Source organism: Hetaerina americana, unplaced genomic scaffold, assembly GCF_022747635.1.
Source record: "Hetaerina americana unplaced genomic scaffold, ioHetAmer1.1.p SCAF_3, whole genome shotgun sequence".
Taxonomy (NCBI): domain Eukaryota; kingdom Metazoa; phylum Arthropoda; class Insecta; order Odonata; family Calopterygidae; genus Hetaerina; species Hetaerina americana.
The window spans coordinates 63,104,174-63,119,092 of record NW_027286874.1 but is presented as its reverse complement, the minus strand read 5'-3'; the positions used below and the strand labels follow the sequence as shown (position 1 = coordinate 63,119,092).

General features: G+C 34.9%; 2 protein-coding genes across 3 annotated transcripts in view; one reads left to right on the top strand and one right to left on the bottom strand.

Moving 5' to 3' along the window:
• Positions 1–788: 788 nt before the first annotated feature.
• On the bottom strand, positions 789–11,958 carry LOC139691090 (WD repeat domain phosphoinositide-interacting protein 3). 2 transcript variants are annotated; one of them, XM_071588839.1, is made up of 10 exons: positions 11,862–11,958; positions 11,552–11,655; positions 11,196–11,462; positions 10,843–11,019; positions 10,510–10,692; positions 10,240–10,430; positions 3,637–3,722; positions 2,647–2,748; positions 1,961–2,082; positions 789–1,757 (listed from the first exon to the last, which is right to left on the bottom strand). In XM_071588839.1, exons 3-10 carry the CDS (start codon positions 11,260–11,262, stop codon positions 1,651–1,653), a joined length of 1,035 nt encoding a protein of 344 aa, XP_071444940.1. In that variant the 5' UTR covers positions 11,263–11,462; positions 11,552–11,655; positions 11,862–11,958; the 3' UTR covers positions 789–1,650. The 2 variants fall into 2 exon arrangements, with proteins under 2 accessions (XP_071444940.1, XP_071444939.1); XM_071588838.1 differs by lacking the exons at positions 11,552–11,655; positions 11,862–11,958 and having other exon boundaries at positions 11,196–11,473.
• Positions 11,959–12,120: 162 nt separating this feature from the next.
• LOC139691088 (tetratricopeptide repeat protein 39C-like) overlaps positions 12,121–14,919 on the top strand; it is a 30,327-nt gene continuing 27,528 nt past the window's right edge. The window contains exons 1-4 of the mRNA XM_071588834.1: positions 12,121–12,584; positions 12,662–12,796; positions 12,874–13,084; positions 13,350–13,560. Coding sequence (XP_071444935.1) covers positions 12,432–12,584; positions 12,662–12,796; positions 12,874–13,084; positions 13,350–13,560 — 710 coding nt within the window. The 5' untranslated portion in view covers positions 12,121–12,431. The remainder of the gene's footprint in view (positions 12,585–12,661; positions 12,797–12,873; positions 13,085–13,349; positions 13,561–14,919) is intronic.

Genomic DNA, 14,919 nt, shown 5'->3' with positions numbered 1-14,919 from the left:
AAAAAAAAATATTATTTAGGACTCAAAAATGATAACAACATGCTTATCCATTTGACAAAGAAAAAATATAATTGATAAAGTAGCTGAACAATAAAACTAGGGAGTAATTTCTTCTTCGGGCAAGGTGTCGTTGGCTTGATACAAATTTGCATTACATCATATCATTGATGAACACACGTTTAGCTTTTAGAAACAAGATCAAATAGTCAATTCAATGTGTCATATCTATTTGTATCAGCATATGATAGTAGAAGTGAAAACTATGGCAGAGCACCATTTACTATTAAATATTAAAATGAGAATTCAAAAATAATGTATGCCAACATTCCCACCTGAATTTTCCAGAGAGCAGTTCAATTGGTATTTCTTAATTATATGGACTAATGCTTGTGTAGTCATTCTTTAAAATCCCTTAATGATCCTGAATGACCCGTGGTCAAATTCGTCAACTTCATGCTTGAAGAATAAAAATCCTGGCAATAATAAAAAAGCACAGCTAATTATAAATTTATACATTATCTCATCTCTATAATATACTAAGGAGATGAAAATACAAGTTTCATGCCAGCCACTCCATTTTATCACCTAATACTAACACATTTCCTAATCATAATGAGCCTTTGGTAACTATATCCTGAAAGGCTAATAATTTACATTTTTTATAATTTTCCTTGAGCTTGAGAGATAAATGCAAATTATGAAACTATTAGGCTGATTCTTTCATAACATTTATAATGGATCTTTACTAAAATATTATATTAAGATATGGTCAAGCATAAAAAACTGACAACCCTAATTTTTCTATCAATCACTTTATTAATATTCCATTCCAAGTCTTAAATTCAAACTGTACATATTATTTGTTGAAATAAAGATGCCAATAAAAAAAGAAACAAAATTCCTTTCTTTATTCATGTCTTTGATGCCTCGTGCTTCTGAATATATCAGTTTGTAGACTCATCTTAAAATGGAGTGATTTCCAACAAAACTTTGATCGAAGAAACAACATATTTTGTCATCAAATTCATTTGGGCAAGAAGAGGATATGATAATAATAAAATATAATACAAAGGATATTATACCTGAAAACATGATATTTTATACATTTACGAATATATTAACCTCTAAAAGATATTTAAACTCAAAACAATGGGGGCAGTTAATTAAATCACTTTATGATGATTTGTACAAAATACATTTCAAAAATAACAAATTTATAATGTATCCACTCACACAAAAACAACTTTCACAGGAGAAGTCACACATTGTGGCAGGAGTGTAGAGACTTCAATGCAAGGGTCTGCATAAAGATTTGTCTCTTGACAGTCAAGTCCTCAAAGATTAACAAATAAGTCTGAGTGTAACAAATAAGCAACTTCAAAATGTTTCAAAATTCATCTTATTCAGGATGTGACACTCAACGCCAGTGCACCAACAACTTGACTTCACTTGCCCCAGATGCATTTTGAAGTGGTTTATTTTTGGCTGAATAGATTTTCAATTCCTTACAGCCATGACCCTATTCTCAACACACCAAGAATGAGACAGCATCTGCCATTCAAACAATCACCATGGTGAATTTTAAATAAGTTCATTATTCCCAGTATCATAAGAGATCACTTCCAGGCTTTTTATATAAAGGTTACAAAATTACATTCTGTCATCTGTCATTTCCAAAAACTGGGCATACACATCTCTTGACCATTCTCCTTTGTTGTTGAAAACAAATTTGTAATAACTTCCATCAGCACAAACCACTGAAAAAAAGAATAATTTTCAAATTATAGAATTTTTGTACATCAATGACACATGCCACACTAGATGAGTAAATAGGTAAATCAGCAGAATTCATCTTGGATTAGAGAGTTTTAATTAATAATATCCAAAAAGGAAAGTTAGCTCATTGTAAGCTGAAAAGCTGATGCAGTAATCATCACACTAAAACTTAAACAAAACCTACCTATAACAGAGTTGTTATCAGACCCAAATGCACACATACACTGGGCCCCTCCAGGTACTAGGAATTTGCAAAAACTCCAGCTAGAACTGAAGTATTTAGGTAGGAATGTTGCAGATGCTAAGCTATAATTGATAAAATGAAAAACATATTCAATAAATTTTACAACAGTCTTGGCAGAGACTTTCCCAATTTTTATACCGCATAGGAGAGCACATCCTATTTTGCCGGAAAATCTCAAGCCTCAAGGCAATTTGCACATCGTACTTCTTCTTAAATGAAAACAGGAACTTTGTAATATTCCACAAGATTTCATTCAAGCAACTTAGCAAGTTTTGCTGCTTGGCTGCCTCATCATGCAAATTTAACCAAGGTAATTATCAAGTTTAATAAAACATTGTTTCATATGTTAATTAGTAACAATTATGCCATGTCAAATTTCTATTATCACATCATGGAATGACATTTTTCTTGTAGCTTTGAGTGAAATAATACTAATATAATAAATCATAGTAAGATTTTTCAGTCTTTCACCACGCCACATGTTTGTTGTGTACAAGAGCCTCGCCTATACAACATGGACTCTGCGTATCAAATTTTCTTCCTGCAAGGTGTTAATTACACTGAGACTTCACTGTAACTATTGGTGACCCAAATATTAGTTTTTGAAAGTTGGACACAGATATTACCTGGATTGTCTATTCTGCTTTTGATCTTCTACAGCAAATATATGGACAGTACCATGGTCACTGGAGACACAAAGCAGGGAAGAGTCACCGTTGAAGTTTATACTGGAATATGGAGAGATTCTCAGGTGAAAAAAAATCAATTATTTTCCCCTACAAAAAATTTCATGAATATAATTCATTAATGGTTTTCTAGAACTGCCAAATATGGAGTTCCTCAAAAATATGGATGATCCAAAAATATCTCTGATTCAATCAATGGCACTGACCATTTCATACATTTGATTTACTTATGGAACTTCGAGTAAGACAAGATAAAAATGAATGAATGTTGACACCACCAAATCAAATAAAGGTGCTCTATTATTAAAGAACACACTTGAAAATGAGGCCCTCCCCTTTTTTTCTAAGTTTTATATATATTAGACTTCACAAAAGTTGGATATCTGAATGACTATAGCTAATTTTTTCCTTAAGTAGTTATGATACTATATGTAAAATATCACTCCAACAAAATAATTTTACCCATTTTATGGTCTGAATTTTGCATAATTAGAGCAAAACAAAGTCAACACATTCATGTGCGTTTTCTAACCTTAGTTTTTGGGCCAAAGAAATTAAAACAAAAAGAATGGTAAAAGAGTAATGAATTAATAATCTAATACTAGATATTGATTGCCTTCTTAAAAGACAATCCTTCTACATGGATGACTTGTTCATAATCATTACATTACTTTGGTATTTGTCTAGGGCCTCTACAAAGTAAATTATCCTGCAGTGAAAGAAGTTGCACTAAAGAGGCAATCCCATGTATCCCTCTAACTAATGAGGATGAGAAACGGGTTTCCTTCAAACCACTGCTGAGCAATGACTTAAATTTAATTACTGTTATAATAATTAAAATGAAACGATAGGACTGAGTTACTTAAGATATTAGTCTTCACCAAAATTTTCACAAAACAAATAATGCTATGTTTCCACAGACACACATACCAGTAAATTTGGGCTGTGTGAGCACCTCTTCTAAGCTCATTGATCATCAAGCCAGAAGATGTGTCAAAAACTCGGATAAGGGTACCCTGAAATGTCAAAGGAGAATACTATAACATGTAAAATTTTAAAAAATTCCAAGCTTTGTCCATTACCACAAATCTGTAATGTGGACAGATTACAATAAGAACTGCGAATGAAAATACATTTTTAAATAGTCTTCTTATTATTGATGGTATCTGCATTTGTATTCAATACATTCTCTTGCTAGAGAAATAGGCAGGTCTTTGGAGTAGTTTTATTGATGTTTCAATTGCTCAGCACTGACTGCCCCTTCTCTGCTATCGGTGTGGATTATTCTCAGCAGAAATATCCAAGTATTATTTTACTTGCTGTTTTCCAAGTTTTTGCTAATCATGTACCAACATTTAACTTAATCCTGTTATTTAACAGATAAAATATTGATGGAAAAATGATGAAAAATTAAGACTATTCTCCATTAAAACTCCACTCGTAATTTTTTTATGAGAGAAGACCTGGAACTTAGGATTTTATTAAAAACTCAGGATTTTCTGAGAAAATGTGGCCATTTATACGCTTAAAAGAAAGTGTGATACACCCTGTGCATATGATAAATTATCAATATTTTTTAAATTTACAGCCAGCATTTAAGATACCTCAATTTTAAAAGGTTAACTACACTTATTAATCAACTTAAAAATTTGGATGAATATCACATTCAATTTATTTTCATTTCAATAACAAAGACTCCCTTGTTGTTGATATTTGGCATTATGTAGACACACACTATACAGTCCTATATTTTTAAACTTCAAATAACATGAAACAATCTAACACTCCACCACAATAAACTGTTCTTTGATTCTACACACATTCTATTTACCTTCATTTCATCCAATATCCCTATCCTTCTCTTTCCTCTACCTTGCTTGCCCAGTGCCCTTCCCACTATCACAGTCTTCCACATTTCCATTGGCAATCAAAATGTTCTACATCCATCTTTCCTGCATTCTTTAGATTTCTCGGAACAACCCTCTCTCCTCCAAAACAATGCCTAGTTTTTTGTTTGTTTTCATTTCAATCCATTTCACCTTTCCCATTCTTCATATTGCAAAAGCCTCTAATCTACACCATCATCTTGCTTTTACAACCAAGTTTCCGAACAGCACAAAAACCACACTTCATGCCAAAGTTTTCACCAGAGATTTCTTACCCTCCTTACTTAACATTCCAGACACCAATTCCCTTCTCTTTGTGGGGGCTTCTTTACCTAACATAATTCTTCTTACATCCCTACTAATGTGACCATCTTGGTCCAAGACTCTTCCAAGATACGTGAACTGTTACACTTGCTTGAGTTTTTACCTTCCTATTTTAATTTTTAACTTGGTTTTCCTCCTTTTTAAAAGCCTTCATGACCTTCAATTTGTTTCTATAGACTCTCATTCCATACCTAACACACTAATTTTCTATTATGCACAGCAATGACCATAATTCCTTGGCTGACTGGCTAAATAGAGCTGGATAATTAGCAAAACTAACTGATTTTACCAATTTCCCACTGAATTCCATTCATATCTCCTATCCTCACATGCCACTTTTTCAATTTACTCTGCATATAGTATATGAGGTGAGGCAATTAAATAACTGGACTGGCACCACAAAACATTTTAAAGGTCATCAATTACAATAGAAAGTTTATCGCCTTCAAGGTACTCTCCTTGCTTATCTCTGAAATGCGCCTTGCGAATTTTTCATTGTTCAAAGTAGAGCTGGAGGACCAATTCTGTCAGCTTGCTAAGAACCTCCTTTGTTTTTGCTTTCACTGCTTACATACTGTCAAATCTTGTCCCCTTAAGCTCCGATTTGACTTTAGGAAATGAAATAGTCACCGGGAGCCTGGTTGGGTAAGTACAGTGGGTGGTCTAACACAGTGATACCATATTTCACACAGAATGCCTGCAGAGGGAAGGAGGAAAGGGCTGGCATATTGCCTTAGTGAAGCATTCAGGAATTGCTCTTCCACAAATCAGGTCTTTGTCTCCTCACTCATTCATGAAGGGCTGTCAGAATCTCTACATAATAATGTTGATTAACTGTCTGACTTTCGTGGACCCAGCGTACGTAGACAGTTCCATGATTGTCAAAAAAAACCACCATAATGGGTTTGAATTTTGATTTGCTAAATTCTGATTTTTTGGCTGTGATGAGTTTTGGCTCTTCCAATGCAGTTTTTGGTGTTTTGTTACAGGATCATATGTAAAAAACCATGATTTACCACAAGCAACCACTATGTCTAACAATTTTGGATCATTATAAATGTTGTTTAGAAGGTCAGCAAAAATGTTCATTTTCGATTCCTTCTGCCCTGGAGTGAGAAGCTTTGGTACCAATTTTTCACAAACTTCGTGCATTTTGAATTATTCATGTAAAATCTGATGTAAATTTCCTTTTTTAATTCCTGGCATATCAGAAGGAGCTCAGACAACGATTTTTGCTAAGCAATTTACCAATTTTTTGGATGCTGTCGTTACCCAATTTTGATGCTGAGGGTCGTCAAGGGCACAGATCGTCTTTCGTCATTTCACATTCCTCCTTAAACCTTTTAAACCACTCAAAAACTTTTGTGCGCAATAAACAGTCACTTCAGTACACTTCCTCCTTTAACATGGTATGAGCTTCTAGGGTAGTTTTCCCAAGTTTCACAAGAAACTTGAGATTATTTCTATTTCCATCTGAAAACTCAGCATTTCTCAATGACCCTATCCCTCCAATCTACTCTTCAGTAATATATTTATAAATTCTACCCAATTTACCCTATAAAATGCCTTCTCCAAATCTATGAAACAAAAAAATACAACCTGATTATGCTCCATGTTCCTTTCTATTTATGATCTCAATACAACTTGGGAATCATTCACGCCTCTCCCATTCCTAATCTCAAACTGATCATCTCACAAGTAATCATTAGCCATACTCTTCATCCATTTATTGATGATCCTAAGCACTATTTTTGCTCACTGTGTAATCAAAATTTCTGTTCTATAGTTCTCACTCATGGTTGCATTTCTGTTTTTTGAATGGGAACTAACACTTATCAAAAACAATCATCAGATACAATTCCTTCATTATAAATGCTACACATGACCCTGTAAAAACTCTTACTGCCACATTTTCCTTAACTTTTTAGTAGTTCTGTAAAAAATGTATCAACCCTCTTCGCCATTTCAGTTTCACTTCCGTTTAAAGGCTTTCTACAAATCCTGTATGCATTGCTTCCAGCTCTCTAGAGTCTTATATGGCTCAAAAAGTTATTCTCTATGGTACATATGGATGTTCCCATATTACTTCATGATTGAACCTACACCATTCTGTAGAGCTTCCCCATTTCATCTTTCCTTTGTAAACTTTCCATGTCATCACACTGCATCCTCCACCATGCTTTTACTGCTCTATTACTTTCCACCTTAGTTTATTCATCTCCTTGTACTTCCTTCTACCTAATTCTGTGTTTACATTCTTTCTTTTCCTTCTATCACTTATTGCCTCAATCATTTTGCCATTAATCCATGGCTTCCTAATTATTTTCCAGTTAACTGTTCTTTTAGTTTTGATCATGGCTTTCAACATCCTTTAGTTGATTTCTCTTCTGCTATACTCTCATTCCTGTCCTAAGCCAGATTTTTTTCTACTGCCTTAATGTACTCCTTTCATTTTGTCCCAGGCTTTTGAATTCCATCTTCTCACCCATCTTCCCTGTCAAACCCCCCTTAATCTGACACTGCATTTCATGAGTACTAAATTATGATATGAATTCACGTCTGCTCCTGGAAAACTGTAAATTGACTATGCCAAAATTTGTTCCAAACCATAATTGTCTTACTGATATCTGAATCTCTAGGCATTTTACACCTATATCTATGTCTACCAAGGTGTTTAATTCAGACACTTGTTATGTTTAAACTTAGTCTTCTGCAGAACTCTATTGCTTTATCCCCATGGTCATTACTTGTTCCTAAACTATAGCCCCTGTACCCTACACTCCCCTCTCTCCCTTCACTCAACAACACATTTCAATCCCCCAAAACTATTAAATATTTGATTCCACAGATACCCTCAATAATATTCTCTGACTGATCATATACCATGTCTATTAAAACACTAATGAGGAAGGCAATGGTAAACCACATCAATTATTATTCTCAAGACTTTTATAGGGGACAGTAAAGAGAAAATCACTCCTGGTAACTCGACTCGGCCCAATCAGCCATGTGTCGTGCCTGGTAGAAAGAAAGTGAAGGCTTATGAGGTCGTCATCTCACAAAATCCTTGAAAAGAAAAACTGACTGTTGCAGCACAGAAGATGCAGAAGAACAAATTAGTTAGAAAAGAAACTTGGAATGTTGAGACAACGTTGAGGACAGGTAAATTATAGAATATAAACCAAGAAATGGAAAGAGGAAAAATAGATATTTCAGGTCTATGCGAGGTGAGATGGAAGGATAGCGCGGATTTCTGGAGTCGGGAGTGATAGTTAGAGAGTATTATACAGTGGTAGGGATGAGAGCCAGCGAGGGGTCACCATAATATTAAATAGGAAGATAAGAAGAAGCCTAGTCCACATAGCAGCAAAGGAAAGAATATTACCAGTAGAGATAAAAGCAGAACCGACAAACTTGGTCATTTTTCAGATATTCATGCCACCAAGCAATCACAAGTAGGAAGAAGTCCATAAGGTATATGATCAGTTAGAGGACAAAAATCACCTGTGTTCCGGCAGGCAAACATTTGATAGTGATAGGGATTTGAATATGACGGTAGGCAAAGTAAGAGATGGTGATGAGGTTGGGGACTACAGTTTGGGTATGAGGGATAACTGGGGGGAGAAAGTAATTGAATTCTGCAGGAGACAGGGATTAGTCATCACCAACACTTGGTTTAGACACCACTAAAGGTGCAGATAAACATGGAAATTCCAGGTGGCTCAGAAAGGTATCAGTTAGATTACATTTTGATAAGGCACAAATTTATGAACAGCGTGAACAATTCGCACAGCTTCCCAGGAGCGGATGTGGAATCTGATCACAATTTAGTTGTTACAAAGTGTGGCATTCAATTCAAAAAGATTAATATGCAATAGATATGGGATGAGAATCAATATTAATAAAACAAAGGTTATGCGATTTTCCAGAAAGAAAAAGGCTAAGCTAAACATTAAAATAGGAGGGCAAAAAATAGAGCAGGCAGAACAGTTTACGTATCTCGGTAGTGTTTTGGACCAACATGCGGTAAGTATAGGGACATAAGGAGAAGAATTACACTAGGAAAAGAGGCTTTCACAAGTAGGGAGTTGATGACAGGGATGTTGAGTAAGGATGTTAAGAAAAGAATCGACCAAACTTTGATATGGAGCGTAGCTATGTATGGCGTGGAAACATGGTCATTGAAGCAGGAGGATAGACGTAGATTGAAGGCTTTTGAGATGTGGGTGCGGAGAAGGATGGAGAAGGTGAAATGGACCAAGAGGAAAACAAATGAGGAAGTACTTGGTATGGTGGGTGAATAGAGGGGTTTGTAGGGAGAAAATATGAGGAAGGAAAAATGGATGAAAAGCATATTGATTGGCAGTGGGATGTTGAAGAGTGTAATAGAGGGGAGAATGTTAAGCAAACAAGGAAGGGGCAGTAATAGGATAGGGGTGTTGGATGGGACAAAGGGAGGATGGCAGTACACAGAGATGAAGAGGGGCCTGCTGTAGAGTAAAATATTGGGTTATGTTTTGTTAGAAGAAATTAAATATTTATTTGGTAGATGTAAAAATTGAATGGATCAGTTGACTGATTAGGAGCTAAGAACAATCCCGAACCAACCAATTGGTAAAGTCATTTTTGGAATTCCCAAATAAATGAATTGAGTAAAGCTCTACTTTTTCCGACCTGAAATCAATAAAACAACTTCCCATTTGGAAATAGCCTCAAGAGTTTAGTTTACAGCATGCTCTAAAATCTTAAATTGAGCGAAATATTAAGTTTTTCACTGTCAAGAAAAATTCAATTCCATGCTTAATTAAAGTGCAGGCTAAAAAAGAGATAAGAAATGTTCATCCCTGAAGAGCAAAAGAACTAGTTTATTGGAGTGCTTATGATAAAACAATAAAACAAAACTGCCTTGCAGAGCCAATCAGAATTATCTTCAGCTGCACTATCCTAAACACATGCCATATGTAACACAAGGAGGAGCCTTTTTCTAGGAGTACCCACTACATAAATGTATATTTATTTTCTACGTAAGTATGCCAAATTGTGATTAATATAAGTCCTTAAACTGAGGTTTTGTTTACACATTTTATGTTAGGATAAAATTAAGTGTTTCGCTATTTTGCTAAGGAAAAATTCTTTCGGCATTAACTCATATGATTTCTAAGCTTTTCACATTGCCATTTTCATAGTGGTAGTCAGTAATATTTTCATAATATAATAAGTACTTTTTCTGTTGGTTATCATATTAACGTTCATACCCAGTTAGGTATTTTAAAAATTCGGGTTAACAGTCCATAATATCAATTACCACGCATCTCAAACATACCTTTTCAGATGCAGTTGCTAATCTAGTTCCTTGTGAATTAAGTGCTATACAAGACAAGGGTGCTTCGTGAGCTGCAATGTCAAGTGGCGCCCTTTCGCCATCAGCTAGATCCACTACCTGAACATGGCCTGCACGTCGTCCAGGGAAGGCCAGCAAAGAGTTATTACTATTTGGACAAAGCACACAAAGACCTGTAGTAAAAAGAGAACAATTAATATTGGCCATTTACGTATTTCAAAACGAAATCGATACACACACTGAAAAGGATACCTTTGGGGTTTGTATTTGTTTCAAATACGTGCAACTGCTGAGGATTTTGGGTAAACGTGTACACTTTAATAACTCCTTCTAGCACCACCACAATGCGATCTCTTCTCAGGCGAACAGCTCGAACAGGGGCATTGAAGTCCAGTCCAATAATTGGCTTTTTCTTCAGATCGTCCCAAACCATAACTGTTAGGGAAGAACAATTAAAAGACACCTTTATACATGGGAAGTGGCCAAGAATTTACCATACTTATCATATCAATTCAAAAGCTAAAAATGTAAGAATGAATTCGATTCCATATTTCTATAGGTATCAAGTATTCCACAATAACACACCACGGTTTGTTGGGTACATGGGTCGAGGTCCTCCGCCGACTAAGGCCAGATAATTACAGCGGAAAAGCATTTCTACATAGCTCAGGCCTCCTTCTGAAAAATTTTGCCTTTGCTTCTCCTTCAGAGGATCGCAATTGTACACCCGGAACCCATTTTCCATTCCGCACGCAAAACAACCTAAAAAAATCATTTCCACCCCGTATAAATGTCTATACAAAACATAAACTCCGAGAAATATAAAAAATTAGACCGATTTAAATTGTTACTTATGCCATACGTTTCTGTTACGTGACAATACAACTAACGTCAACAACGAAAATGCGATGTACAAATATTAATATAAGCAATATTACCTTGGTCTTGATTAAACCCAGCATATAACAACCCATTACCATGAGGGTTCGAGGAAACAAGATTCATTTTACTGAAAATATATATCCTATTAATCAAACGTAAATAAAGCAGAAATGTTTCGTGTCAACAATCATTTCCTGCTACTCGTGCCATCTCTTCCCAAATTCTGACAAGGATGCAAGAACTACGTCCGCACTCCCTCAGCGCCACGTTGCGGCATTTCCATGAAAGTGTTTTTCTTCCTGGTTCTTCATTTTAAATCTTATCTTGTTAGGGGAATAAAAACTAAAAAAAGATCCAGTGACAAATACCACATTGCTCATTCAATGGGCTCATGTGGAACTGAAATGCTTACCCGAAGATAAAGTTTGAAATAAAATAATTCCATAGTGCCTTTCATGAGGCAAAAGTTTACCAATCCTTTGATTTAATTTTCTTTCATAAGATTATTCTTTTCTCCTGAAAAGAAATTTGAGCCTTTTAATAATCAATATCAATTTCTCATCTGTGCGGGCCTTTAAATATTCTAATTAACTTTTAAAGGTCCATTTCGTTACTCAATACATCTGAGTACCGGTAGTCATAGGAATATGTTTTTATTTTTTAATTGTCACAACCTCTTATGTAAGATACTCTTGTTTGGGAAACTCCCGTGTTTGACTGACCTTTTGTGCAAAAGAACTTTTTCATTTCTCTATTTTCTTAAGTGTTTCTCATCATACTCGTCCTTCTGAGGGTGAAACCTGGGTACTTGTACTTTCAATTTAATTTTATCCATACATAGCTCCACGTATCTGTATTAGTGAAAAATTCTGACAAGCCCTTAATTCAATAATGCAATTAAAACCAAGAACCTCTTGACGCATAGAGCCTGTCATGTATTTCAAGAATCGCGCCAAGTTGTTGAAAAAAAGTGAATAACCAATTGAGACCGAAGTTTTGTAATGACGGTTTTGGTGGCGAGTAGGTTACTCAACACCCCTTTCCCAATTCGCTTTTGTTGATATTACTACTTTATATTATTATTGATGCCCCTTATTACGACTTCGTTGTTCATTCAGTCGATGGATTTTATATGAAGGGTCTAGTTTTTCTTACACTGGGTGACAAAAATGATTTCAAAAACGTTAGGTCTTGGCAACCCTTCGGTCTTTCAAATTCCAAAATTCCTCTCGATATTTCTTTGCTCAGCATGTGCGTAAGATAGTAAATGTAATAAAAGAAGCTCCAAAAAAATGCAGGCTACGGAAGAAGAAAATGACTGGATCCTAGCCAAAAAAGGGATAAAATTACTGCTCAATAATAAGATTGAAGAAGCGGAAGGCCTATTTTCTACACACAAAGATAATATTCAAATGGCTGCGGGATATTGCTTTGTGACATTCATGGTAAGTATTTGGTTTTAATCATATGAATATCAAATTTTATTTTTCTCTTTTCTGTTAATGAGTATTCTTAATTTTAGAATGCGTTAATGAGTTTCGAGGAGGAAAAACTCCAAGTGTCTTTGCAGACTTTGAGGGATATGGAAAAAAGATGCGCAAACGACATTGGATGGCTAAAAGTGATGAGAAACAAAGTTTTTGGAAGCAGTAATTCGGTAACAAAGATATGGTATCGCTGTAGCTTTAGCAGGTTATCGAAGCGAAATATTAATCCGTTTCTCATTACTTCCAGAACCGCAACGCGGCCGAACATCTAGAACAGCAAATAATACTTGCCGATTCACAAGTGTGCGTTGCTCTACTTACATTCCTTCAACAGGATCTTTCAGGATATGTAAAGGGAGGTTGGGTTCTGAGGAAGGCATGGAAGGTATATCAGCACACGTATACACAAATTTTGCAGCTATATAGGACAACCTGTAACAACACAGAGGACGTGCCAGGTTCGTCAGCGCTGTACATGCCAAATTATTGACTCTTTCCTTGTGGTTAGAATTTGTTTGGAGGTTTTGTTATATGTTAAACAGAAACACTTCACTTAATTGTTATTTCACATATAATGAAACCTAATTTGTTTCACGATTTGACCAAAGGAGTTTGTAATATTGCAAACAAATTAGAGTTCAAATTACTGAAGTGCTAATTGAAACATTGGTAAAAGTTTTTTTAGGAGATAGTTAAAGATTTTTCTTTTATTCACCATTTTAGGTTCTCAATTTCCGTCCTGGAAAGTTATCTTAAAAAGGCCTAGTAACCCAAATTTGCTTAGTCCAACTGACTGGTCCGTCCCGTCCAATGGGTGTTCTTCAGCTACTTCTCCTACAACCCCAACCAGTCCATTGTCTGGAGGAATGAATGGCTTGCGCAGCCCATTGTCTTTATTTTCATCTTTTGGGTTTCAAGCAGAACCTTCAAATGAGTACAAAAACTTTTTCTATCGTACATTACTAATGCATAAATTTTTAGTGTGTACTGTCATATGCTACTTGTTATTTCATGATTTTGATGAATGAGAAGTAATTCAGAAATATTTAGTAAATTAATTGTTTTATCATGCAACTCGATGTCAGCGGTGATGTAGATGTTTTGAAATGAATTGATATGAATCAAATTTGGGAGAATAGGTAAGATATTGCTCGCTGTTTGAAGATAAATCTTAACCTTAAAATGTGTGAGCAGGTCTAAGGTGAAAACATCAAAGTAAAACTCTAATTCCTCCTAGAAAATAAACTTTAATGCAACCTAGGTTTCACTACATTTTTTTATTTTCTTTGTGGAATTACAGTTTTCTTTTGACATTATTCATCATGGGACCATGCCACAAAGTTGCACCAGAATTGATTTATTGTATCACATCCAAGGCATTTTTTATAGAAAATACTTTTTCAATCTGGAACAGTATTTTCAAAATTCTACATATAACCTCTGTGACGACATGGGTACCCTGAAAAGTTATTTTTAAGATTTTGAGATGATAAAAATCCAAGATGTAATGCGAATATATCAAAATACTGCATAGTAGTTCTCTATAGTGGCACCTAGATCTCAATTGTTCAAGAAACTCCAGTTTTATTGAGTATAACCAGAATGTGATATTCTTGCCCGGCAGTTGAGAAAGTAGGTAGAAGTTGAATTTATTCGTGGGTAAATTGCTGGTAGTATTTAAAGTACATATGAAATATAAAATACAATGCATTGATTTGAAGACAAAATTATTACATATTATATTTCATATGTTCATTAATATTATAGAACAAGTTTTTCGTGGTGTATGTTTTAGAAATAGTTAAATTTTTTGTGCCCTGGGCATTTACTTGCAAATGGCCGTTTGTTATAGCAGTTGAATCCTTTGTGTATGTTGCTGTTGGGGTTTTTTGACATTCTGTGGCTGTTTAAATGAATAAGTTCATTTAATCTTGTGGTCTGAATTTTGAACAAAGGAATAATGGTTTTTGTGAATGAAAGTCAGTTTCCATTATATGAATGCATGGTACTGGCAAAATATTGAGTTTTGCATGTGTCGGTATTGTGGGAGTTCTTAATGGAACCTGCTTTATTATTGTTCAAATTCTTTTATGCCTCTGAAATATATTTTCCTTCTATGTAATGCGAGGTTCCCTGAAGGGTAATTCTATAGGTATATATTCTATAGTTAATATTTTTAATTCTATAGTAAATATAGTTAATAATTCTATAGCTATATATTCTATATAGCTGTGATTGAGTGGATATACCCATAATAATAATAGCCAGCATGAAGAACATCGAGGCATAGATT

What these genes read in the sequence shown, in the direction of transcription:
- LOC139691090 (XM_071588839.1), bottom strand. Translation starts at nt 11,262, where the DNA reads ATGAATCTTGTTTCCTCGAACCCTCATGGTAATGGGTTGTTATATGCT. An exon ending in TAGCAACTGCATCTGAAAAG is followed by an intron (nt 3,723 to 10,239) that starts GTATGTTTGAGA and finishes TTGACATTTCAG; the next exon opens with GGTACCCTTATCCGAGTTTT. An exon ending in CACACAGCCCAAATTTACTG is followed by an intron (nt 2,749 to 3,636) that starts GTATGTGTGTCT and finishes TCCATATTCCAG; the next exon opens with TATAAACTTCAACGGTGACT.